The sequence below is a fragment of the Rhipicephalus microplus genome, unplaced genomic scaffold (genome assembly GCF_043290135.1).
Source record: "Rhipicephalus microplus isolate Deutch F79 unplaced genomic scaffold, USDA_Rmic scaffold_32, whole genome shotgun sequence".
In the NCBI taxonomy this organism is placed as follows: domain Eukaryota; kingdom Metazoa; phylum Arthropoda; class Arachnida; order Ixodida; family Ixodidae; genus Rhipicephalus; species Rhipicephalus microplus.
In genome coordinates this window covers 1,040,006-1,067,435 of record NW_027464605.1, presented here as the reverse complement: position 1 = coordinate 1,067,435, position 27,430 = coordinate 1,040,006, and the positions used below count along the sequence as shown (strand labels likewise).

General features: G+C 45.7%; 1 protein-coding gene across 1 annotated transcript in view; it reads right to left on the bottom strand.

Annotated features, from left to right (window-relative positions):
- LOC142786772 (disintegrin and metalloproteinase domain-containing protein 10-like) overlaps positions 1 to 22,594 on the bottom strand; it is a 31,437-nt gene extending 8,843 nt beyond the window's left edge. Inside the window, exons 1-9 of the mRNA XM_075884414.1 lie at positions 22,522 to 22,594; positions 19,433 to 19,583; positions 16,309 to 16,430; positions 14,856 to 15,112; positions 12,379 to 12,711; positions 10,966 to 11,152; positions 8,823 to 9,010; positions 6,617 to 6,806; positions 5,718 to 5,874 (exon numbers count right to left, since the gene is read on the bottom strand). Coding sequence (XP_075740529.1) covers positions 5,718 to 5,874; positions 6,617 to 6,806; positions 8,823 to 9,010; positions 10,966 to 11,152; positions 12,379 to 12,711; positions 14,856 to 15,112; positions 16,309 to 16,430; positions 19,433 to 19,583; positions 22,522 to 22,594 — 1,658 coding nt within the window. The remainder of the gene's footprint in view (positions 1 to 5,717; positions 5,875 to 6,616; positions 6,807 to 8,822; positions 9,011 to 10,965; positions 11,153 to 12,378; positions 12,712 to 14,855; positions 15,113 to 16,308; positions 16,431 to 19,432; positions 19,584 to 22,521) is intronic.
- Positions 22,595 to 27,430: the final 4,836 nt, after the last annotated feature.

Below are 27,430 nucleotides of genomic sequence, written 5' to 3'. Positions count from 1 at the left end.
GAAAGATGAGTTTCGAAATTCGCCGAGAATACAACTATGTCGTCTAAATAGCAAAGACAGATGTGCCATTTAAGTCCCCTGAGGACACTGTCCATCATTCTTTCAAAAGTCGCAGGCGCATTGCAAAGACCGAAGGGCATTACATTAAATTCATATAAGCCGTCAGGGGTCACAAACGCCGTTTTTGGACGGTCTGGTTCAGCCATTGGTACTTGCCAATATCCAGAGCGCAGATCCAGTGAAGAGAAAAACTCCGCACCTTGAAGGCAATCCAAGGCATCATCAATGCGTGGCAGGGGATAAACATCCTTGCGTGTGATGTTGTTTAGCCGACGATAATCCACGCAAAACCTGATGGAGCCATCCTTTTTTCGCACGAGGACCACTGGCGAAGCCCAAGGACTGTGTGAGTGCTGAATAACACCACGTTGCAGCATCTCGTCGACGTGTTGAGTGATGACGTCACGCTCGGCCTGCGAGACGCGGTAGGGGCGCTGACGAAGTGGAGTATGATGACCGGTGTCGATATGGTGAGCGACAACTGACGTGCGTCCCAAGGGAGGTTGTCCGTGGTCGAAGGAGGCGCGGAAACGGTCAAGTAGTTGAATGAGCTGATTGCGCTGGTCTTGCGTAAGGCCGGTGTCTACGCTGCGCAACAGAACGTCTTCGTCAGGTAGTGAGAGCGCGGTGCCAGCTGTGACAGCATCCACGGACATCGGTGTCGTATCAGAACGGGCATCGAAAGGAAAGATGTCATCATAAGTGTCAAGACCCCCAATGCATTCGCCATGCAATAAGGTAGCGGGACAAGGGAACGGATTGCACACGTACATGGCACTGGAGCCATCGGCAAGTGTTATGACGGCAAACGGGACGACAAGGTTCCGGCGACGAGCGCATTCTTGTGACGGCATAAATAGGGCAGTTGAATCGGAAACGGAGTTGCACAAAAGAGATACCGCGGTGACCGAAAAAGCAGAAATGACGACGTCAGCGGCGACGATCACCTTTTTGGGTGAGCGAGGGAGATCTATGAATGTCGTGCTGAATGGAAACAAAACGAGTTGAGCACGAGCGCAGTCGACAACCGCATGATTAGCGGAAAGAAAGTTCCATCCCAGGATGATTTCATGTGATGCATGCGGAAGGACGACCAATTCTACGATGTAAAGCACTCCTTGAATCACAACACGAGCAGTGCATGTGGCAGAAGGTTGGACGTGTTGCGAACTCGCCGTGCGTAAAGAAATTTCAACCAGTGGAGTCGTCACTTTGTTCAGTTTGCGGCATAACACTTCACTGATTATACAAATAGCGGCACCTGTGTCGACAAGAGCAGTTGTGGCGAAACCGTCCACAAACACGGCAATCTCGTTAGGGGGCGATAGATGAGGCCTTGGAAATTTCGTCGGTGGCGCAGCTCTTGCCTCAGGAACTGCGACTGTCAGTTCTCCTCCTGGGCGTGGTTGGAACGGCGAAGCATGGGGGAAGGAGACCGAAGACGGGGTGAAGGAGATCGACGTCGGCTGAAGTCTGGTCGACGTGAGCGGGGGTCATGCGAATCAGGTGTCACATGCGATTCTGATGGCCGAGGTATGTTGCCGGAATGCTGCACATCATTAAAATAGAATCCACGGCGACGACAGTAGCGCGCGACATGTCCTGGAATACCACAGTTGTAGCAGATGGGCCGGTTATCCGGAGTACGCCAAGAGTTGGCAGGTGCTCGAGGTGGTGGAATGGGCCGATTTACCGGATAAACTGAAACTGGTGACCTGTAGTAGTTGGTGGCTGGACGGTATGAAGGGAGCGGCGGTTGGGCAGAAGGTCGGCGGACGGCTTCTGCATAAGTCAGCGGTGCAGCCACTGATATTGGGGATGTGGGCGAAGGGAGAGCCTCGGCAACTTGCGTCTGAATAGCACGGCGAAGTGAGTGGTCCAGTGTTGTGGGGGTCTCGTTGATGGTGGCGACAAGAGAGAGCTGTCGAGCAACTTCCTCCCGGATGTACTGTTGAATTTGAGGCATTAACACGCTGTAGTCGGGGCCACTGCTTTTGCACTCCAAGGCCGAAATATCAGCTGTCTGCGTATTAGCGCGACGTGTAGAAACTCGTTGCTTGCGCAGCTCATCGAAACTTTGACATAACTGAATCAAGGCCGTGACGGTCTGTGGGTCTTTGGCCACAAGCATATGAAAAGCGTCGTCATCAATGCCTTTCATTATGTTCTTTATTCTGTCAGCCTCCGTCATCCTGTCATCAACTCGCCTACAGAGGCTGATCACATCCTCAATGTAGCTTGTGAAGCTCTCACCATTTCGCTGAAATCGTCCCCGCAGTCCCAGTTCAGCGCGAAGCTTACGCATGGCTGGACGACCGAAAAACGAGGTGACGGCCTCTTTGAAAACCGACCAGGTGGGGATGTCGGCTTGGTGGTTGGTGAACCATAGGTTGGCCAAATCCGTCAAGTAGAAGATGACGTGAATCAGCTTCGCAGGGTCATCCCACTTGTTAATCGCGCTGGCATGCTCGTACTCTGCCAGCCAGTCCTCGACATCTTGATCTTCAGCGCCGTTGTATACTGGTGGGTCACGCAGACGAAGTACACCAGAACACATGACGGGTGGCAGCGTGGAAGAGCCTTGTGGGGGATCGACGCGCTCGGTCATCGTGGACTGAGATGGTAGCTTACGGCTGCGGAGCTCCAGGACGTTACCCAGCACGTTTCCACCAAATGCAACGAGCAAGGTTGCGTAAAAACAAAGGTTATTGTTCCAGAAACGTTAGCCGCAACAAGCTGGTACAGGCAGGAACCCGGCAAGCACGAGCCACACACGGACGTCAACGTCTTCTTTCACGCTGGCACAGAGCTGGCGCCACTATGCTTCGGTACAATATATATATATATATATATATATATATATATATATATATATATATATATATATATATATATATATATATATATATATATTCTCTTGAATTTAGGCGCGAATTGAGTTAGGCATACGGTGTCTGCAGCCAGATTATTCTGCCCTATTATTTTTCAAATACGACATTTAAAATTGCATGGGCGTTAGAATGAAGTACGCAACAGAAGCAGTAATAGAGACGAGGTTTCGTATCTGGCAATTGAAAACACACCTCGGACCCACTTCATGTGCCGTTTCAAGGACATCCTTTTACTGGTGGAAGAGTGCAAATATAAAAAAGTAACGTCGCCTGACATTTTTGAAGCTTTTGAGAACAACATGTGGGCCTGAAGATTGTATGAAATAGGTGACCGTGTATGCATTTTCAAGTTGCCATTATATTGTACAGAGTTATGTCTTGTCGGTTCAGATTCGCAGTGATGAGCACGTTAATAAGTGATTAGAAATCAGTGTTGTACGCGTGGGGTTCATTGAGACACTGCGGCCTCAAGCTTACTGTATAAGTTGGTAACTTTGCGAAAATCTTGTTTCTTACAAATGAGCTTCTTGTGCTTCGAATGGCGCAGTCTGCGCAATAACATTGCTAAGAGCTATACTTTGCCGCCATGAAACGCACAGCAGCAGAGCAATTAGCTCGAGCACTATCGGTGCCAAATGCACTGTGAGCAGCGGATTGAGCGCATGGCCAGTACAAATCATCTGCTACCGCCATCTGATATGGGCGGGCGAACCCACTCGTTCATAGTTTAGCGTTTGTTCCCTTTTAATTTGACTCTTGGAGCGCCTCCTCTCTGGTTTTCACCAAGATGCATCGCGTAGTTTCCCTGGCTAAAGCAGCTGTCGCCCGCGTGCAGGAAGCGAGCCACTCGTAGCTTCTCGACAAGAACTTTCAGGAGCTTTTCACCAAGGAAACGCGGTCAAACTTCACCTTCCACGTCGATGTCTTGTGCGGGCGCCAAAGTGTTTCTTGTGCGGGCGCCAAATGCGGTCGAGGAACTCGACTTACAGACAGCGAATCTATGACCTTGGCCGATTGCCTCTGCTTACGCGCCAAGCACTTGCGTCGGAATCCTGCTGTGCCAACGTTAGTTCCGTCACCTTGGGACAATTTTATTGAAGTATACAAGTACGTATTGTAGATGTGCTTTTGTTCGCGTTTACCTTGAACGCACAACAAGTGCAAGCAATGCCTCCTACACCTGCAACGTTAGCAGCTATGCGAGCAAAGGGCGGATAAAATGGCTATGCTCCAATGTCCATGCATGGAAGTTACCCCCGGCTGTATCGCTATCTATCCGTCTGAGTCCACTTTGCCCCGGAAGACACCGGATTGTGCGCGCTTGCTTTTTCGTTAATACAGCAGTCATAGCCGCTCCCTTGAACAAGTCTTTTAGAAATTAACGTCCTCGGTGCTGTCGACAGCTATTTCAGAGCTGATTGACATCTAAGAAACTAAAGCATAGGTGGACATTCCATACTTATCGGGCAGAGTCGATTACTTTTTCTTTTTTTCTTCTTCCTTCCTTCTTCCTTTACTTATACCCTTTAATTCCTCTACCCATCCTCGAGCCGACCTGTTGAGGTGTCATCGTAAGGATAGACAATTACGGGTGGCACTTCTCTCTTCCTTTTCTTTACATAGTCACATAGTAATACTTATCGGGCAGAAAGTATTATCTACAATTGCCTATAATTGCTCAAGGGCATTTTTTGACGGCCCGGAACTGCAAGTGGAATGACATTATGCAACATGTTTTTATAGATTGTGAAAGCTGATGTCCAGAAGAATAAGTGGGGAGAGCTCAAGAATTATTAAAAATGTTTTAATCGCCATCAGAAGTTTCTTTTGCATGCTCTGGAAGTTAGCGCAATCATATATTTTTATTGAAGAGTGTTAATAATATAAGCTTTGGCAGTTTTATAAGGAAGCATGCTGAGAAACTAGTGCGGAAAATAACTGACCTTAAGCACGAATACGCCTATATTGTTGATTTACTGCGCTTCGAAAAAACATATTACAGCAAAACTAGCAAAAACTAATTGCGGATCTCTTCTTTCCACTCATCAGGCAGCAATATATAAAAATCTGAAAGAAATTCAAGAGGTCGACCAGTCATGCCTTGTTCGATCTTTACGTGGAATCACCCTATAATGCGTTGGTTGTCACTTCCTTTATTTCATGGTTTATGCGACGAATAGCACTCGTCGTCTCGTTGCCACTTTCTCACTCTTCCTGGCTACGCAATCGCTACATTTGTTCGCTGCGTCTTTGCATGTCGGTGACCTGTCATAGCTTCACGTGACCGTCTACCTGACCTGCAGCGTCCGTACATGCAGTGCGCGAAGTCCGGGCATCACTCAAGCGGCCTTCGCGAGCTTTTTACATGCGTATGGGAATGGGTTGGTGGCAAAAACAATGCCATGCTTGGTTTTGCGAGATCCTACGCTGCAATTGTTAAATTACCTGGTTGCTTTTGGGTATCCCAGCATTGCAATCGAAGGACCCGATCGAAGGACCCAAGAATCACTCTTCGACTTTACGAGCTTCCGTATTTTGCGAACAATCCGCACATGGTCATCAATTTGTTAAATTGTGTTTTAACTTTACGTAATTTCTGGTTGCCCAGCTTCACCGTCTTGTCGTTTCTGATTGGCGCAACGATGTGCACATGTTAGCACCGATGGCGCCTTATGGTCAGACAAATACGGGTATGTTCCTTTCCACATGGGCAACCGACTGGAAAAGCACTGACGGTAGCAACATCGTTCTCCGACGTGTTCATACCTGCAAACAGCGCCTGGCTTGAGGGTGCACCCTCGAGCCTTGACGCTGTTTTTGCGAGCGTAGCAGCACTTTTCTTGGCACTGGGACTCGGTGTAGCCGCAATCACACTGCTCCTCCCCTTCGACCAAGTTGTTGCCGCAGATCGGTCCGCTGTCAGCTGTGCGAGAATAGAGACGGAATGTGGGAGAAAGTTTACGAGGAGTCTCTCTAGCATTATTCTTTTGTGCTGCGAGAGTAGCATTCACTTCACAGCTATCCAATGGTTATCAGCTGTGACCTGCATGTCGATGGCACCATTGACTTTCCTAAAAATCAACTACGAGAGACTCTGGCACTGCAATCGCTGAACTACAATGGGAATAATATGCAGTGCACAAATTTACGTAGTCTTTATGTTTGCGACTTCGCACACACTTGTGGCCTTGATTATTGCTGCGATATGAACCGTAGGGAACTTCATGACCATATTTGAATTGGTGAGCTTAAAAGGTTAAGGTGGTGAAGTGCTACTGCTGAACATTTGCCGATTTTCGCCTTTTGACAAAGTGGCTCCGTATCACGAGAAGCCAAACGGAGTCAAAGGAACTAAGATTAGACAATTTCGTGTACTGCCCATCATTCCCATGCTGTCTGAAGCACCATGCGTTGCATATGCCGTAGACAGTAGCCGCCACAGTTCCCTCTAGTGTATTTATAGGTAACACTATGGACGATATCTTAAAACTGCCCTGAGTTTCAAGACGAATCCGATATTTGGAACGGGTCGTAGAACAGTGGGTCTGTTCAAGCCGGGCGTAAGGCGCAATTATTGTACTGAAAAAACCGCGCAGAATGATGACATTTTTGATCCGCCGAAACTATGACATCGTCTAAGGCGAGGTGATCTTTGAGAGCCTTGCCTTCGAAGCAGTTCTCCCGCTTGCTGGTGCCCTGCAGCATGGGCTTGATGACGTTGCTGATGTTTGAGATGCTGCACGGCGAGAAGTGGTGGTTGTTGGGAAGGGTGCCTTTCGTAGTCTGCCAGTACATGATGTAGGTGCCAGCGTTCTTGTCCTTCGGAACGCACGGACTGCTATCTGGTTCGTCGTGCTGCGGGGCAAGTACATTCGGCAACGAACGAGGATCGCTCCATACGTGTTTTGCGATTCAAACAGTTATTAAGGTGGAGCCCTTAGATGCCTCATCAAAAGTGAAAAGTGGCCGTCGGTGCCCTGCACCATCGGCGTCAACACAAGTAATGCAAAAAAAAAATTTATCATCACGTGGCGACATCACTGTGTGACGTCGTCATGACGTCAGAGATCACGAAAATTTGAGAACTCATCGTAACGTCACAATGGCATCACATAACGTCACGTCGCATGATGACGTCTTCACATGACATCACCGGTTGGTCAGAGGTAGGCCAATCACAAAGGCCGTACAATACCAGGGGATATACAGAAAATTTGCAGTTCCTGGGATCCTGGAGGTGGTGCAAAAGTACGTTACGCGCAGAAAGCTATGAGATTGGTGAGTGAAAAAGAAGGGACTTTTCTATTAGAATTGTTGTAATAAGCGAATAAATAAGGAAATCTGTGCAGTTTTTTGTAGGTCAATGTTTTGAAGACAGTACGCCACCACTGGCATGAACGAGCCAAAACGTAGCGCGCTTGTTTTTGCATTTGGAGAGTAGCGGGTTGCATTGGTCGTCGAACGTCAGCTTTTTCGGCTGATCGAGGCGTGTGTTGTAGCGTGAGTGGTTTGTGAGTGTTTGATGATCTAAATGCTTTGGTATAGAGCTTCGAAAGGACAGCCGTACTCTACTGCTGCATCTGCTGGATGTTACATATTGTGCTTGGCTTGGTATAGTAAAGCATAAGGCGTGGTGTGTAGCTGCCTTCTATAGCAATATGCACCATGCTATACTGTACAGTAACGCACCATCTCTCACTATTGAGCGAGGCATCATGTTATTTGCCAGTGCTGCGTAGCATACTTAGCAAACGCTTGTTTATAGCACTACGCAAGATTGATTATTGCACTACGTGAATCTCAACAAAAGTGAGCATTGGCATTTGGGCACGCTGCTGGTCAGACGCACGTAAGATACAGCATAAGTCACCCGTTAGCCCAAACACAGCATGCATGCTGAACGGCACTCACGCAGCGGCACAGCTAGTGTGTGCACAATTCTATTCCCCATCCGTGAAAAGTTGCAGATTTTAACCAAGCGGAACATTTCGTTTCCTTTTATTTAGCTTTGTTTTTTGTGTGCGTTTGCTTTCGAGCACAGCTTGAGACAAAAACAATCAAATATCTAAAAAAGGGGATGCTGTAATAACGACAGAAGACAGAGCCTTCAGCATATAGCGATGCATATAGCGATGCAAGTGCGTGGGGGGGGGGGGGGGGGGGGTAGCGGCGCTACACTTTTTTTACCACACGCAGGGAGGCGAAAAGTTTGCCTCATGCTTTCACTGAGTTCGACTTGTCCTGCGATTATTTAAAGATTTGAATTATGGCCAAGCAGAGTTCTGGCCATAATGACGGCCAAAGACATCCGATTACGCATGCCAAGAACTGCTTACTCCAACATTTACTCCCGGAAAGTCGGGGTTCAACGGCAAGACGCTGCGAGAAGCACGTCATCGATTTATTTTCATTTTGTTTTAATAATATATATTCTTGATTGATTGATATGTGGGGTTTACCGTCCCAAAACCACTATATGATTATGAGAAATAATATATAATAATATATATTCTTTACGAGAGAATATAGAATATATAATAATATATATTCTTTACGAGAGAAGTTGTCTCATGGATTCGACCAACGTGGGAGGGGGAGCGGCGCATTGTGATGGACGTTCACGACCACCTATACCGTGCGCACGCCCGTGTTTAGTTCAAAGATGCTCGAAAACGCAGATGTCAACTAAAACAAAGTGAAACGTAATAGCAAAATGATGATAATCATCAGACCAGGTGTCAAACAGAAGCACGTACCCTATACGCACACCCTGCGTTTATAGTGTCCGGGGAAAAAAGGGGGTGACAATCGTCAACTCTTTGCCATGCGTGAAACATGAATATCACTCGCCATTCAACGCGGCGCACTCACGGGTGATCCGAAATTGTGTCCCATCTCGTGGCAGAAGGCGGTTTCGCTCACTACGCGGGCCACGTGGTCGCCGTAGTTGAGGAACGTGATGATGCCCGTGTTGAGGCTGAGCCTGGACAGCCCGAACTTTGTACCCGACTTGTCCCTCGGCACCAGTCGGTTCTTGTCGCACACGCCCATGGTGCTGGCTGTGGAAGAGAGTGCACTAACTTCACAGTTGACTGTGACTAACTTCACAGTGCACTAACTTCACAGTGCACTAACTTCACAGTGCACTAACTTCACCGTAGCTGCATAACACGACTTTCGCATTTCAGACACTACTTAATCAGTGTAACTTTAACGCTACGGTAGATTGTGGGAAAAAAAAAGACCTCTGTGAAGACAGCGAGGTCCAATTTTCTCAGGACTGTTCAGTAATATCGTTCCAGCTGTATTCTCAAGTGCATGAAAACGCGTACCTGGTTAACTCTGTGACGCGTACATGATATAAACGCATCATCTATGTCTTGTTCTGCTAAGCTCAATCTGTGCACGCCTCTTAACTAGTGCCCCAGTATGCTTTGCAGTACAGCAAAATTGAGATTCGCACAAACAAGCAAGTAACGCACTATCCCCTTCTGATTGTTGGCAATGACGTAGCATAAAATTTCATCAAAAGAAGCTTGCTCATCATGCATTCGTTTAGCTGTATTTATTATTACGTGCAGCGCATGTTCCACTCTCCGCTGTCCCTGTAAAAGTTCGAGATGCGAGAGTCTGCAGGTGAGAGGAAGTCGCAAGCTTTGAAAACTACAAATTTAATGATGTTGCGTGAGTTTCACCACTCCCTCAGTGTGTTTGGGGCCTGGAAACAAACAGAATATAAAGGTCAGGTGACTGCTCTCTAATTCTTTTTATTGGTGCCTCCAGAGGGATATACTAATAATGGAAGGGATTATTTCAGCTATAGTACGAGCAGCCGACGTTTCTCACAGTGGTTACATACATGTGTTGCTTCTCGATATACTCTGAGTAAATTCTGTCCTTACGCTTCTAATTTTCTAACTAAATAAATGCTATACACAATGATCAAAATTTTTCTCAAGTAGCATGCTTCTTTATTATTACTTGAAACGTCATTACTTTGTTACTGTTGGTTTGCACATATGCATATACACGTCGCTAGAACTCGTTGTTGGTTTAGCGTGTGATACAAACGCTAATGAAAAGAAGGGTAGTGATCCCTGCATTAGTGTACACAGCGGGGACGGCTTTCAGCTCTCCCATAGTACAGTATTAAGTACTGTAAATCGTTAAACCTTTTTTCTAAACACAGTGGAGAGAAAGCGTTCTTTGACTGCGCACGTGTAATCACGAATCTCAATCTTGCCTCATACACATTGCCTCTTGTTTTCTGCAATTTATTTAGTGATTATGCCTAAGATTATACGGTATGTGTTGGCGCAGGTCCCCGTACGCTTCCTTGTGAGCATTTTCTGTGCTTGTTAATGTTTCACAACATATTTCTTTCAGATGTATAGCTTTACGCTCTGTTTTCGATAATGATGAACATGAAACTAAACCGTAGTTTTTCCTCAATGTTTACACCTTTAGATTCACTTGAAGGAGCACTGCAAAGAAAGACAGGATTTTTCTACAATTGGTGAAATACTCCCTCACGATACCGAAAACTCCACGCTGGACGCGGGAAAACGCGCGAGAAGAAAAAGCGGGTAACGACGCAATCTTCATGTTTCCGCGCCGGTTACCCTGACGTTATAAATTTTCACGTTGTATATAATAGGGCATACGTAGTTCATTATCAGTAAACATTAAGTACATTGATCTCGGAGAGAGCCACCGCCTCCTCTATACTATACAGGCATCGGCTTAACATAGAAAGTTTCGGGAAGCTTCTTATTCAGTGTGGCCAAAGCGTGAAGAAACACTTCAAAACTCTTGGCGTCACCATCGGAGATCTCAGCAAAAGTTTAACAGTGATACTTTCAATAGTATTTTCTCATCTGTTAATAAGCCTATGGTAGTGACGTCAACGACACTAGAGTATAATTTATCAGTCGTAACTAGTAATTGTTTTACTTTGCTGTCCCTTTAAACACAATTCCTTTCGTTGTAATGGCGCGGAAGGACAAGGACTGACCGGTCGCATTGGCCACGTAGGCCAGACCGAGGACGCCATTGGCGAAGTCTCGATAGGTCCACGTGAACGCCAGGCAGTAGTCGTCGTAGTTGGCAGTCCGCGCTGTGGTGAGCAGCAGCAGGGCCGCGTCCATGTTCTCCTGACAGAAATCGGTGGCCTTGTTCGCACAGCTATTGCTATCGTTGATCTGCGGCAGACATGGCGGCCATTTTAGTGGAGTTGACCAGTAACCGCATACCCATGAATATTTACCAATGGGACAAAGGGATAAGCTTGCAGACTTGCTGAGGAGGTGGCAAATCTCTGTTTGGCTAGTTGATGCTTTTGTGGTTTTTGGTATGTTCGCATATATAAGGGGTAATTACTCGTATGCCACAACATTAATTATAGATAGCGGGGCTATAGAGAAGGACGCAGAAAGAGAATGAACAAGGACATTCTTTCTACGTCCTTGTCAAGTCACATGAAGCCACTATCAGAAAAATAAATTTTCTCATTTGTCCATTTTTCAGTTATTGCACGTTTTGCGTTGTTGTTGTTGTTTACATTTGTCAACTGTTCCATGCATTGTCAGTTGAACTAGTGTGTAAGCCATAGGGTGTCCCTCTTTTTTCGCTTGTGCAGCCTGAATATAACTTTGTTGAGATCTAATCATGCGACCGAGATTTAATCATACAACAGTGCATGTTCTACCAATACAATGCACTGAAACTGTTCATTGAATTAAAAGTGCCCTGCGGCGTTATAAGACTATATTTATAACATGAAAGCATTCTTTTGAGTGATGTCGTCTTACGCAGCCGCTTCTTTGAGAGAAAAGCCCTGCAACACTTTTTCAGCATGATCGGGAAAAGCTGTCGATCTAATCTATATAGGTAGGTATAGGTATAGGAAAAACGTGAGCTAAACGCTATAGCGCAGCACGCAGCCTGAAATTAACCATTTTTATCAACGTAAACTAGAAATCGCTTCCTTTTCTCTCAACAAACGATGCTGCAAACTCAAAGTCCACGGCCATAGGCTGCTTTAAGCATCCTGCGCTTTAAGCAACAGCGCGACCACCGAGGTATGTCTGCACGTGACTCGGCAGTGGTATTGAAGTAAAAAAATAAAAAAATGTGAAAGTGATTAAGGTCACGACGCACGCTAATGAACGAGCGTAGTTCTGGCCATGTGTCCTCCCCCCCTCCCCTGCATAGCTTTCAGCGATCTCGCTATCACGTTGAGAAAAGGCGCTTCAAGCGTGTGGCAAATCCCTGTAGACCCTCTCGTCCTGACTGATTCTCTATTTTTTTGCCGCTCTCAATTCGTGATGCAATAAGTTCTCTTAATGAACGCATTCAATGAACAATTGGAAAAGTCTGGCAGAGCCCCTTTAAGGTGGTACATAGACACATACAGAGGGCACGGTACCTGGACTTTGTGCACGACGAAACTGACGTCGTGAATGCCGTGGAAGTCCGTGCGTCGGTAGAGCTCGGAAGCGCGAGCCACGTGACCCGCGATCAGCGTGGAGATGCGCTCGCGCGTGCGCACATCGTCGCCGTCCAGTTCCAGGTACTTCTTGTACAGCAGATGGTCGATGGCGATGTGCAGGCCGCAAACTCGCAATGTCGGCGCGCTGTCCTTCGCAAGGCTGGCCACGCTGCCAATGTTTTCCGTGTCGGGGTGCAACTCCTCAGATTCGTGTTCTTCTAAAAGTTTCCTATTCGTCCAATGCTCACTCCTGGAGCTGCGCTGCGTTTCCTGGATGTTATAGTGGGAAAGACGTCATGCGATCAAGAGTGCTTTAAAAAATTGGAGGACATTTCGTAAATTTCAAAGCGTATTAGGCGAAAGCATATGGCCATTCGACTGAATATGCGGTATTTTTTTTTACTCTCAGCAATCATGCGATGGCATAGTGGCACATGGCAATAGTTTTACCACTACAGCTGTGGCATCTACCCCTTACACTCTCTAATATATAAAGAGTATAGAGGTCACAGATGTTGCTATGCGCCGCTGTGTCATCACGTTATTGCTGAAAGAGTGTGAGAGGGAGAGGCTAAAGCAGACTCCATTCCAGGGCCCGAACGAACGGACGTGAGTATGAGATATGAAAGGCTTCCGCCTTAGTGCGTTACGCTGGCACAAACATTCACAATCTCATTCGCATATATAGCATATATGCTTCTTGTTTACTATTTATCACCGCACATCTTTCCACCCTTGCATCCCCTTTGTTTGTTTGTTTGTTTGTTTGTTTGTTTGTCTAGTTGTCTGTATGTATGTATGTATGTATGTATGTATGTATGTATGTATGTATGTATGTATGTATGTATGTATGTATGTATGTATGTATGTATGTATGTATGTATGTATATATGTCTGTTTTCAGCTTGCCCCTCATGTATTGTAGCTCACGAATAACAGATCTCGAGTTATTCCCCTGATCATTGAAAGCGAAAGTGTCGCGCACTTCACAAGGATACGGACGGGAGCGAAGATGTTTTCAAGGACCAAAACGTGACTGCCGATTCAAGCCTCAGTCGGGTCAGCTACACCGACCGCCCCGGAAAGGCGCTGGTCATGGGTTCAATTCCGGGGCCAGGACGAAATTATCTTGAATCACTCAGTGGCTTTCGTTTCGGAGAAATCCGAATGGATTTCCATGCGGCTTCACAAACGGGTGGTTGTCATTCATCCCTTTCATAACCCTTCCGCCACCTAGCGAGTTTCCGCAATATTATATTTCTAATTTTCTCGTTTAGCCTGTGAACTTTCACATAGAATGTGCGTCTAGAACTAACAGATGTGAACTAGCAAGGCAGCAGGTAAGTAGACACACTCTAACTTACATTGGTGCGAAATGTATTTGAAGTCTAATGCAGCAGTAACCAGCGCAAGAATTCGTAAAACCCAGTCGTCACTCAGCGACTGCTATAGCTGATATTGTAAGCGAAGTCCGTGACATCACCGCATCGGAGGAAAGGCGCGCTCGCACTCCTTTCCAATCTGGCCGTGATACGTACCGCCTCCTAAAGTATTGGTTGTGGTGATTTCCATAGTTACCACAACTTCAATGGTTACCGTGAATACAAGTTAAAAAGTCCGCAGATCATCTATGACTAAACAAAAAGATTGTCTCACTGGTGCACTCGGCAATGCTCTCTGATGGTGAAATGAGCGGCCGCCTGGCTCGTGATGTCAGTCTGGAGAACGCACTTCATTAGTGCAGGCTTGTGTGCATCCGCTCTTAAGCAGGAAACACCACGTACGTCTAAAGTTGTAACCGATTATAGTTAATCTTCTTATGTAACAGATCTGCTGCGATGCCAAGAGTTGCTGACGTAACTGTCGGCAACTGGCAAGTTGGCAGCAGACTTTCTAAAGTTGTAAACTGCCATAGTTGCTCCTAACAGGACCACTAGGAAGGAAGCTGTTTCCATAGCTGATTTCTGAACGACTCGAGAAGCATCGACACTGATTAGCTGAATGAATAAAATCTGATCTGAATGCCTATTCCGAAATGTAGGGCTTTTGTTCCACTCTTTTGTTTCAACAGATGATGACCGCATGGGTCGCTTCATGACAAGATAGAGACATCATGGACATATTCAGTGGACGAATACACTTTTGCGTTGTGCGGGTCAATAGCGAACGGTAATTTGTCTCAGAAGTAAACGCTTACTGTTCTCCCGTAGTTGAGTACCAAGTACTGGAAATCGTTAAACATTTTTTACTAAACAACCAAATTACGTAGCTTTTCTTCGCTCAGACGTGTCAGGACGGCTTTATGCCCTCCCATAGTAGAGTACCAAGTACTTTAACTAGTAAAACACTTCTCCTATACTCAAAAATTAATGCGCGAATGAATAACGATGTTTCATAGCACATATATCTTGTACCCGTGATGACGGCATTTCGGCTAGCTTGGTAGAAGCCACAAGCTCCTGCATCCAACGCGAAGTCTCGCTGTTGACGCCGCACCATCCTGCGTCGGGCATTCTGGCGTCTTTGGCGGCGTACATCACAGAGTGGAAGGGCGTGCGCCGTGCGAAGAACTTGTGCGCCCCTTCGACGTAGAAGCGACCCCAGCGGGACTGGATGGAACCTTCGAAGACGCCGTCGTGCAGGCCACCGTATACCCGGCTGGAGGGATCGCCTGCAAATCCAAGGAGAGAATTGAAGGCGCGTCACGCATCTCCGGAGCGTTCGTTGTAAGTCTGAAAATTGCATGCAATACACAAAGAAACCAACATGATTACGTGTTTTTCACGTTCGATTGTAGTTTGACGTGTACATCACGGTAATAATGAGCCACATGATCAGGCAAAGCCACTTGGAGAAAATTTTGAACCAAGCTAATCTATACGTCGTGGTGTTCACCCCTTCGCATTATGTAAATCCTTTCCTGTAGGTCACCCCGCCGTGGTGGTCTAGTGGCTAAGGTACTCGGCTGCTGACCCGCAGGTCGCGGGTTCGATTCCCGGCTTCGGCGGCTGCATTTCCGATGGAGGTGGAAATGTTGTAGGCCCGTGTACTCAGATTTGAGTGCACGTTAAAGAACCCCAGGTGGTCAAAATTTCCGGAGCCCTCCACTACGGCGTCTCTCATAATCAAATGGTGGTTTTGGGACGTTAAACCCCACAAATCAATCAATTTCCTGTAGGTGAAGTTTATTAAGTGAAAATTCTCGTTTTGCTAACCAAGCGCGTTGATCCTTTGTTGTGGCACACCTACGGTTTGCATCCTTAATAAACAGTTTTTTTTTCGTTCTTTTACTGTGCACTGTTTATTGGTTTCCATCATCGTATTCAGGTAAGCCCCCAAGTTTTTCCTATTTTAACTATGTTGTGTTAAAAATCTAACCCACTCTCCTCTATGATGTCTTGCGTCCAAAGGGTACTGAAATAAATAAATAAATAAATAAATAAAAGCACTTGGGCTGTTTCTGACTATACAACCGCCTACATCTTGATGCTCTCGTACAGTCACCCCCCTTGTCGTATAGCCTATATACCGGAATTTGCATAGGAGGGCGTGTGTGAAGATGAACTGCTGTCAGCCTTCACCCCCTTCTACTGGGAAACCTTGCGCAAACATATATGCATGTCAATTTTTTTTTACAATTGAAGTGAGTGCAAAATGCATAAGTGCATTATTCAAGCCAAGCTTACGAGCACAATATTCAATTAGCAAAATTTGTATCTTAGATGTTGTAATCTAAGTCAACGGAATAAAAAAGGAGAAAGTGTGCGTTTAGCTTGCGTAGTTGTCAGCCGCATGACAACCAGTGAAATGGTACCTGCGAGAAACGAACGAACGTCGATAATGAAGACCGCGGTCGGGTTTTTATACCGATCAGTTCGCCGCTGTAGATGTGACCTATGCGCGGCTTCACTCGACCACGGCTCGAAGTCTCCACCACGAGGTCCTTGTGAAAGGCGGACGCATCTGGCCTCAGCTTCAGATGAAACAACCTGCGAAATGAAGATATTTCTTTACAAAACTACGCTTCCCGGTGAAACATTGCTGAACCGTGCCCAGCGATCGAGACGCCCCACAAAACACGCGTCACATCTTCACGTCGAAGGAAAGTCTGTTATGAGGGCAAAGGCTTAAAAGCCAGAAATGACCGTGAGTGGTGGCACCCCACCGGGGTGGTGTATAGTGGCTAAGGTACTCGTCCGCTGACCCGCAGGTCGCGCGATCGAATCTCGGCTGCGGCGACTACGTTTTCTATTACGGCGAAAATTTTGTACGTTCGTGTGCCCAGATATGGGTGCACGTTAAAGAAACCCAGGTGATCAAAATTTCTGGATCTCTCCACTACGCCGATTCTCATAATTATGTGGTGGTTTTGGGACGTTAAACCCCATATATCAATCAATAAACCATGGACGGAGGCGTCGACACGAGTGAGGCAAAAATATCATCGCGGGATGACATCACACTATGACGTCGTCATAATGTCACACGTACCGACATTTGTGACCTCATCGTGACATCGTCGTGCCGTTCCTGTGTCATTACATGACATGGTCACTTGGTCAAACATGGGCTCATAACGGAGGCAACTGCAAAACCACGCGAGATGAATAAGCTTCCAATCGCTCCCATGTCGGAAGCAGGGATAAAGCACGTTGTCTGGGGAAAGCTTTCAGGCGGGACAACAGTCGACTCAGATGAAAAATAAGAAAATGGCTATCGGTAAACAGGAAGGTGGGCCACAGCGGCGCAGTTCATTGTTTCTGACTGTGGTGGCGACAGTCGACCCACTCCTATAGTGACTACTGAATCTCATCGCGGCGATATCGGAAATAGAAGCCAATACTGAGGTTTCGGCGAATGGAATAACTTCATCTCCTCCAAGGCGACTGCCTAGATTTCCTCGCACCGGTGGCTAGTGTCTTGTGCTTGAGTAGCTTTCTAGTGTGGTGGAACTATACACTCAAAGCTGTTAGCAAACACTTAGCGTAACACTTCAAGAATGCAGTGGCAATGTCTTCAAAGCTGAGTGTCAAAACATATAGGCAACGTCAAAGTTAAAAGTTGCCGATGGAGCTCAAACTAAATTAACACAAATTTTATAGGAGATGACTTAGCTGGCTGCTCCTGATAAATAGTGGCTCAGAATTATTCGACATAAAAGCGTATTTATCCGAAGGTCACACGTTCTGTCACTGCCAGTGGGAAGTTGCATTTCCATCACTTCACTTTCTTCAAATGTGCATGCCAATTACTACAATACATTTAGATCAGTACAATTAACGTGCCATACACCTTCCTTGACTTCATGGTCCGCTGGTTTTTGTTAATTTTCGGTAAAAACAAAGAGTCAAGCCCTTCGAATTGCCTTCCTTCATTTACTTATCAGTATATTGTGTTCAAAAGAAGAACACGCTTTCTGGAATCAACCCGTGACATTTTTTCTAAAAATTATCGACACAGCCACTTCTTCACATTCATGGTATGTAAAAACAAAATGTGGTTGATCCTCCTATATATAAGTCAGTATAACAGGAAAGTTAAACGTGTATTTACAGAACATTTATTGTGCACTGTTTCAGCAACGGCAACGAATTTCAAAGCGTATATTTAACGAAATAAATTTTTGAACGTCACTTCCGTGGCGGAAGTACGCCCGCGGAGTCATGGGGCACCCCGGCATAAAACGTTTTCGTGTTAAAGAACAGCTTAACAAACAAAATTAATGTTTTTGTCTTGAAGCTCCAATGACGGCCTTTATACGCACCAGCTTCAAATGAATCCGCTCACTTGTGCAAAAAATACGTAAAAATTGACGCCTTTCTTCGAAACACTCGTCAATGATGCAAGCATTTTCACTTAGTGCTTTCACACACTATTACACTTGCCTCGCCATGGTGGTTTGGTAGCTAAGGCACTCGGCTGCTGACCCGCAGGTCGCGGGTTCGAATCCCGGCCGTGGCGGCTGCATTTCCGATGGAGGTGAAAATGCTTCAGGCCCGTGTGCTCAGATTTGGGTGCACATTCAAGAACCCCAGGTAGTCGAAATTTCATATGGCCTGCACTACGGCCTCTCTCGTAATCATATGGTGGTTTTGAGACGTTCAACCTCAACAATCTCAATTAGACTGCATTGCACCGTAATTAACGCTTTCTTCCCGAGCGTTTTGTACAACCGACAAAAAATTACACATCATCATTGATTGGCATGTGCAGCCAGTAATGAATATACCATACTGACATAACTGCAATGTTGCAACTCCTTCTGCATGAGAACTGAACATCGCGGCCAAGTTTTTTTTTTCATTTACTATTTGGCTTTTACCACCATAACTATTTCGTTGACAGTGTTTCTCAATGCAATCTCAAATTTGTTATATAGCGCAGGACTCGACAACTTTTTTAGGCGAAAGGCCAAGATGCAGGGAGTTGACACAGCGGTGGGCTTCACAGCGAATTGAGGAGGGTCGGAGGCTTTTCAAATGAACAGAAAATTTAGACGAATGTACATTAACAAACAACACTGTATTATTTTATGTTTATTTTCATAAAGCATACGTTCCAATCAAACAGAGGTTACAAGCGGAAACATCATTTTAGGTCAAAAGTGCTATGTCGGTTTTTAAAAGAAGTTACGGTCCTTAGCTGTAGCATGCAACTCCTTCCCCGCTGTTTTCGCGCTGATGTATAACATACACCAACTGGCCCTTCAAGGTACCCTTGAATATACCGTTTACTGACCTCCGTATTCTAGAACGTCCCTCCACTCAACGCTTCACCTTCACTTGAGAAGGCTGATGGGAGCGCCGTCTCTAGGCAGGGAAAGTCACTGCATATCAGCAATAATCTGCGGCGATTCTTGAGTAGCGTAGCGGCACTTTCAGCCGCGCAGCGGCGCAGTGCTCAACTCTCTCGAGTGAAGGGTGGAAGTCGAGTCGACGGGCGTTTGTGAATACGGGGGTGAGAGTCTTCGCGTTTCGTTGTATCTGCTTGCCTGTCGAATCCTTGGAAGCGGAAGTAAACGATGCCGTGCTGCGAGCTGCTGCCGCCCAGGGATCTCCTGACGCGAACGTGTTCCCTGTGCACCCGCCGTGGCTCGTACGACAGGGGCTCGAAGTGGCGCACGTAACGGTTCAGGCGACGCGCTGCAAATGCACACAAGTCCATACTTATTAACCTCACTTCAGTATAATTCTTTTTTACTGCGAAAGATCACAACAAGAGTCACGTGCGGCGCCGTATGTCCGCCGCCGCTTGTGGCTGTAACCACTATTGCACGAAATAAGAACAAAAGACTTCGTAAATAAAAACACCAAGGAAACAGCAGGATTTGAACTCGGGTTCCCTGCGTGCCTGCCTAGTATTCTACCACATAGCCACGCCGTTGCAAACTTTCCTTAGACAGGCTTGATGTCGGGAAAGGAATCGCGTTAGTATGAATAATAAAGCGCTTTAGAACAGCGAAGGAACAACCAGGTGTCACACAATTCGAATTGCGTAACGAGTTGGTTGTCCAATCATTACAAGCCCCAAAAAATAATATAAGGAAGGAAAACAAAGTGGAAGCATTTGCCTTTATAAAATTCAACAATCCCCCATTCCCCGCTTATGTTTTTTTTCGAAAAGTGTTATCGCTTTCGGAGCCTAAATTATATGCCTCTTAAGGTCTATGTGGCCCCAAATGATAATGGTGTGTCATGTGTAGCACTGTCATGTATGAGCCTCGAAGAAAGGCATACTTCTTTCAGAGTTTCGTCAATCTTGAAGCACAAGGTAGCTTGTAAAGAGAGTAAAACGGCACACAAAAATCACCCCCGCATGTAGTATTTTTGACAGCACAGCATATATTTTTTGCTTTAGATTACAGATTGAAACAGACATCTTATTTATCTTCTCGGGCGATGTATTGATCCGCATACATGTGACAGTGCAAGTGCATTGCATTTTTTTCACTTAGTTTTTTTTTTACTTTTTTAATTTCCGGAAAACATCCTAATTTTTGTTTTACATAACACACTCTTCAAACTACAATGCGACTGCATAGTTCTTCAACCTCCATCAGCTACGGCAAGGCCTATATTATCCTAAATTTTCAAAAAAAAATGAAAAAAGGGTCTCTAAATGCATTAGACTAACCTCCCATCTCTGTCGTGCTGTAGCCGGGATATTACAGCCCCGCTAACATTGGCTTTGTGAACTCTTGCTAAAGGTTGGATGCGCAAAATCAGAATACATGATGTGGTATTTACAACCACAAAAAAAATTCAATTTCTTAATGAAAGATACCGCTGGAGCAGCTAAACGTCCACGCGTCGACGTGACCAAAATTAAAGTAACGATTAAGCCATGTCGCGCTGTAATGCGAAATGGAGCAATTAAAGTCGACCTACCCCTCATCGCACATTATCTTGATTACTCCCGATCGCTGAATTGTTCTGTTCAAATAACTACCTGCACTTTGTTTATCTTTCTTTTTCTTGCTGTTATTCCGTTTCTCAATTGCGTTCTCCTTATCATTTTCATTTAAACATAGGTTTGAGATGCAACTTCATAAAACACAGGCTATAATAATCGTTTTGTGAGTTCTTGTTCCCAGACTTTTTATATACGCACAGTTACTAACCCTGCGTAGAACAGTGATGTAACTGTCCAAGCACCAAGTTAAAATTCCTGTTCGTTTTTAACGTTGTCCTAATATTATGTAAATCATAGAGATAAAATAGAATTGGACGCGCCAATAATGTCCGCTGGAGAAATTATGCTTTCCGTAGATAACACCTGCACCGACCTCATTCCTATGGAACTTTACCAGACCAGCGTATCGCCTGTATAATCCGCAATAAGAACTTCTAATATCTGTATCTTTAAATTAAATGTAAAATTTCTGTCGGTCACAAGAAACGCACCATCCGTGCTTTGTTTAGTACAGCTCACAGTATATTAGAATGAGGCCGTGACAAACGATGGTTCCGACGCGAATGGCGCCGCACTTACATGTCAGGGTTAATTTAAAAAAAAACTAATCTTAGTTCTACAAAGTGCGAAATCTGCAGAAACAGCTGAGCTACTATTCTGTAGTCTTTTCCTTGCGATTTTTTGTAATTCTTTGTTTTTTGTGATTTTGTGCGGGTGCATATGATTAAAGTATTTGTAGAGTTGATATGCACGAAAAAAAACGGAGGGACCCTTAAGGGTCGCCTTCAAGAATTGAACGCGACAGCGAAATCTGGCCCCTAGTCCACTTTACAACCGCTAAGTGCATAGTTATTCATATGTTTTGTTACATACACACGCACGCACACAAACACGCACATAGTAGATTGGACCAGCGCGCTATTATCGCTGAATGGGCTCGTTTTCATCGTGACACCTGTCAAACAAAATGCGTTAAAGGGAACCTGAAACACTTTTTCAAGTAACCATGGAATGAATTCACTAGAAGAGCTTATTGCCTCACGAATTCAACGCTGCAAAAATTATAAGAATCCGTCTGGTACGAGTGGAGTTACAAACGTTTGTCGCATGCTGTAATTCCCTTATCTCTGCTCTCGCCCCGAGGAAAGCACTGGAAGCTAAGCAGGGAGGAGTGGCAGGGAGGGGTGGCAGAGTAAAGAAACTACCGCACCTGGTGACCTTGAGCACTTTTTTTCCTTCGAATGCGCGGCTTTCGTAGTGTGAATGCGCAATCACGCGTGGACAAGTAGCGGCCTCCCGCGGCTATCTCGGTAACTTGATTTTTCGGTCACAGACGCACAGACGATGTTTCGCTCACAACCAACGGGGCCGACGCCGGCGGCGGATTTTCTGTGACACGAGCTCTTTAACGCTATCGCGTTAATAACGTGTGGCAGCCCCTGCTATGTCCACCCCTGTTAGTGACTTCAGGCCCTATATCTACGCTCTAGCCACTCTTGCCAGTTTTGAGTGTGCGGTTACGTCATCTATGGGCGTATCTGGGAACCAGAGCGTGACATGCGACGCGCACACCTTTCTGCCGTCAGGCCCAGCTCTAGAGTAGCACCGCAGTTAAAGAGTGATATTCCGTCTTTTAAAGAGCTTATCGTGCATTGCCGTTCCACATACCGTCAACAAAGCCCAGGGAACAGGTCAGAAGAAGCAGCGGCAGAAGCAGTCTACCATAAGGTGCGGCCGCCATCTTGTTCTTCTTCGCATGCCCCACGCTGCACCTTTTCTTTGTTGGTCCTGTGGTGGGGGCTCATATCCGCTATTGTGGATGGGCCAGATAAAGCATATAGTCCTAACCAGAGAGGTGATAAATGTGAAATATTCGGAAAACGAGTGCAGAATAGCAGAACCAGATGCTGACATCTGTTGACCCTCTTGGCCTCTTCCTAGGAGTACATCTCTCTCACAGAACCTTAGAAAAAAAAAGTCCTACAATCTCCTTGAGGTGAATGATGATGGAGTATTTTGCCTGGAACCTAATTGACTGAATAATTATTTTTTTCGTCATCCGAAATGGAATTTTGTTTTCCCCATTACATTAACCGCCGGTTTAATGGCCACTTGGTGGGTACAAGCCACAACTTAGGTACAAACAAGCAAGCAATAAACTCACAGGAAGAACCTGTGAATGCTCCGTATACTAGTCCTTCACCATCATATAAAGACGCGAATTGTTGTTCTAATGGTAATTTCATATACACATATAAACACAAGATGTCATCATTTACATGTCGATGCAACTGTATACAAAGATTACATTACTGATTACAAAGCTGTGTGACGTGTTTTTCATTGAAAGTTACAATTGTGAGGTCGGTGAAGTATGTGGCGCGGGCATTTTGAATTAGAGATTGCAGGTGAAGTTGGAGAGGGATGCGTCAATACAGGTTCCGAGTCGAGGTTCTCCTGCCGCCTCTGCTTTGTGGTTTGTCACATAAGGGTCCGTCTGTCAATGCCCCTTCTTCGCAGCACAAAGTGCACATAATGCTTTAAAGATGTGTAGTGGGTACCTTGCTATTCATCAGAATGACGAATGGCATAGTGGTACAGAGTGCTTTCCTACTTCATTAACGTTACGATGGGCGTGTAGTTGGTACACTGCACTGTCGCATGTCTAACCTACATGCCCAGGGACATGCCCCCCGAGCATAAGAAGCTTGGCGAGCAAGCTCCCAAAATTTCTTCAATTGCTGTTATATGCTTTATATCTCCTTGATAGAAACATAAGTTGTTCGACAGTTGTTCGCTAGTTTTCCCGTTACAGTATCCAAGAAAGGCTTTCTTTCATTTTAACATGATAGCGTTAAAGAGCTCGTTTCACAAAAATTGTGGCATCCGCGTTGTAGTCGTTTGTTGCGAGCAAAAAATCATCTTGTGCGTGGAAGAAAAAAACATGAAAAAGCTGCTAAAAAATAATATAAATTTTCAGGGCAGAGTGTGGATCAAATTCTGGCTGGCTACGTGGGAAGCAAGTGTTCTACCATAAAGACATAGTAATTGTTTAAACCGTTTAACAAAGGTTCTTCGCAGCGCACGCCATCTCTATTATGTTAGTGCATGCGTCTGACTTCGCGCCCCTTCTCTATTATGTCAATGCGTGGGGCTGTGTTTGCGCACCCCCCATAGCAGGTGACTATATATGGGAGCGACCGCCCCCTTAACCCAGAGCCGTATATTCCCTTGGGCCTTAGCCTCCTCCCGTGCGCCTGCCTATTATAGTGAGGTGAGTCATCTTCGGAGGCCTCCACCACGTACAGACGCGTCCACGGTTAAAGAGAACACTTGCGTGCACCGCTTATTTAGATTTCCCTTTCTTACAGAAGCACAGTGGCTTTTATTTGCATAAGATTATTGGTGGTTTAGAGTTCTGACTCCTCATGACAGATTAGTGGAGTGCTTGAAGACTGCTTCCTTATCCATATACTGTTACTGGGCTGGAAATATTGTCACGGGTTATAAAATACAGGGTTTTATTCAGGAACACGGAGAGTAGAACTCGTAGATGCTGATGCTGATGCTGATGACCTCTGATGAATGGCGCTTACCCACAAAGGGGGATGGGCCAAGAATCGGGCGGCAGGATACTTAAATGAAACTAAAATGAAAATGAAGCCAATCTGAAAAAGTAGCTTAAAATAATACTACCAAAAAACAAAAATGTTTGCTGAGCAAGTGGTCAAACCATCTTTTGTTTTTGAAAGACATAACTACGAATTATAAACTAAAGATCTGAAAAGGTAGGGGATCACTAGAAACGCTCTCAAAAGAGGGCCGCTAAGATTGTCGTCTTCTTCACTCGCCTGCGCTGCGCCTCTCTGACCCTGGCACAGGATGCAATATCCCAGCAGGTTTGACAGGTGCTACCCGCTGACAATCAATGCATGTTCGGACGTAATGTTTCACCTCTGCTGCGATTCTTGAACAGGGGTATTTTTCTTTGACGCGTGTCAGTGCTCTTGTGAAACCGAGGTGACCTGTAGTGGCTTCGTCATTGCAGGCTTGTAAAATTTTGCTGCGGAGAGTTTCAGGAACTACCAGCGGATAGCTTCTACCTGTTGATGAGAAATTCTTTTTGTGGAGAAATTCGTCCCGTAAACAGAATGATAAGTTCTTCGAAAACAATTTCGGTGTATTGGCGGCTCGTCCGTTCAAGACTTCTGTAAGCCAGTTAAGCTCCCGATCATCTTGTTGTTGCCGAGAAATGATAGCCGCATCAACAACTCCTAAAAACCTCTGAATTTGTGATCCTCTGTAGCCGGGGATTCAATCGGTGACCTTGATAAACAGTCAGCGTCTAAGTGTTTCCTTCCGGACGTGTAAACTACGGCAATGTCGTACTCTTTGAGCCGTAAGCTCTATCGTGCCAAACGTCCAGATGGGTCTTTCATGTTGGTCAACCAACAAAGAGAGTGGTGGTCGCTTACGACTTGGAAAGTGTCGTCGCTATGTCGCAGCTAGACGCAGCTATGCTCGCGGCAATATTGATGGTGTTCATTCGAGTGCTCCATGACCGATATTTCACGTACCAGCGAAGCATAACGGCTGCTACACAATTGTTTTGCAGGTGCTTGTGCAGCACATGTGTGTGAGAAAGCTAGCGAGAGCAGATGATCAGCACGACGTGCGTCACGGCCTTGTGTGGCCACGTGAGCAAGCTACACTGTTACGTCGCCACCCGATCCGGCACCCAGAAACCGAAAACTGTCGACATAGAAAAGGCGTTATTATTTTTTTGGCGAGAATAAATTAGTCTTGGTTGCTAGTCCCATGCTTCCTGGACATATAAGAAATGTCTGCAGAAAGGAACGCGCAAGCCATAAAAATTGTGGCACTACCCCTTTAAGTTAGCAACGAGGAGGCGTTTCAAAGGTCCACCCATCACAAAGCGCTCCGACATACTGAATCACCAGCTGCGGAACCATTAGCAAAGTGAAGAGCTTCGTAGGTTCACGTGTTGACCTACGGACATGTAGTGGGCCCTTCGCTCATTCCCAAAAATGGTTAATTGAGGCTATAGTGAACTAGAAGCAACACCTGTGCTTGCAGTAGGTACTCAATGATATTTTGAAATGGTCTATGTTACGATCACAGTAAATCGTTTCCTTACAACATGGTTGGCATGCACCGTGAATCGAAGCAGGCTAGCAGTAGGTTCAGAAGGCGATGCGCATCATTGCCGATTGCGCCATCGCGATGTGCTCTCTAAGGCGAAGCATCATCTAATGTTTCTTTATATTTTTACATGCCGTTGGTACGTGGCTTGTGTTTATAGCCAGTGACTCTGCGAGAACTATCGCCTAGAGCAGTTGTGCATGTCTGGAAGCCGTTGTGGGCACACACATGTTGAAGAATTATTGACAGCACTCATTAGCCTTTACAAAGATCTCTACATTATATAATACGTCTTAGTAAAAATAAAATAATAATCTGAGTCCCATTTTGCAAAGGAGACGAAATAGAGTGATGTATCGTTAACGACTTGGCAGAGGGGAAAAAAGTCACAACTTTGCCGCAAAGACGAAGCAATGAACGCGATAGCAACAAATTGGAAGGTCACGCGCAGAATCGCCAGCAGATCGAAACGTGCCCCACGTTTCTCCCGCGCAAATGACGCACGAAACGTACTCTCAGGTACAGATGAACGCGAATAACAGACTCAGTTGTTACTCCACTGTGTCTGAAAAGCGCGCTTTTTTTCGCAAACGGTGCAACGATTGCAGTGATACTTGTGCGCCCTGTAAAAGAAACAGAATCGTAGCCGAAGGCCAGCCAAAGATCTTTACCACCGTGATATAAGGGTGCGCGAGTGAGCATCGACCGCCTGCTTTTCGTGGGGCAAAGTGCACGTGGGAGATGGAAGCGCGCGCCGCCGCGTCGTGACGATGTTGCTACGTGCGCTCATTGCGCCATCGTGCTGGTAATGCTGAAAGCACGATAGTTCTTCCCACCCGAGATGCCCGTCATGAGCGGTAAGTGGTATATATAAATAGCTTGCCATTTGAACGTTGGAAGACGTGCTCCTCGGTGGCTCAGTGGTTAACGCCTTGCACGCACGATTCAGAGGCCCCAAGTTGGATTCCGCGCGCCGGAGTCTTTTTCTGGATTTTTTTCTTCCTTACATTTTCATGTATACAGATACATATACGGTGAGTGACGGTGACGCCCACGCTGACGCCGGCGGTAAAATCCAGCCGATAGTGTACATATAATTGCTATCGCAATAATATGTAAAAGTGTGCTTCGAAATATGTTTCACGATCTGTAACTCCTGTAGCTGTGTCCATTGGTCTAGTCTTGTATGTGTACGTAATATACAAATTATCAAAATGAGACAAGTCTCCACCACCCCGAAAAATAATTATATGCCTTTGACATGGGAAATATTGGATTGGCCACCAAGCAATCACATTATGCGCTTGCGGCGCTCCGTGCTTATGGTGGCGCCGTGAAAAGAACAACAGTTTCATCACACATGTGCTATAATACGTATTCGCTACATTATGAAAAGCTTTTGAGCACGTACACA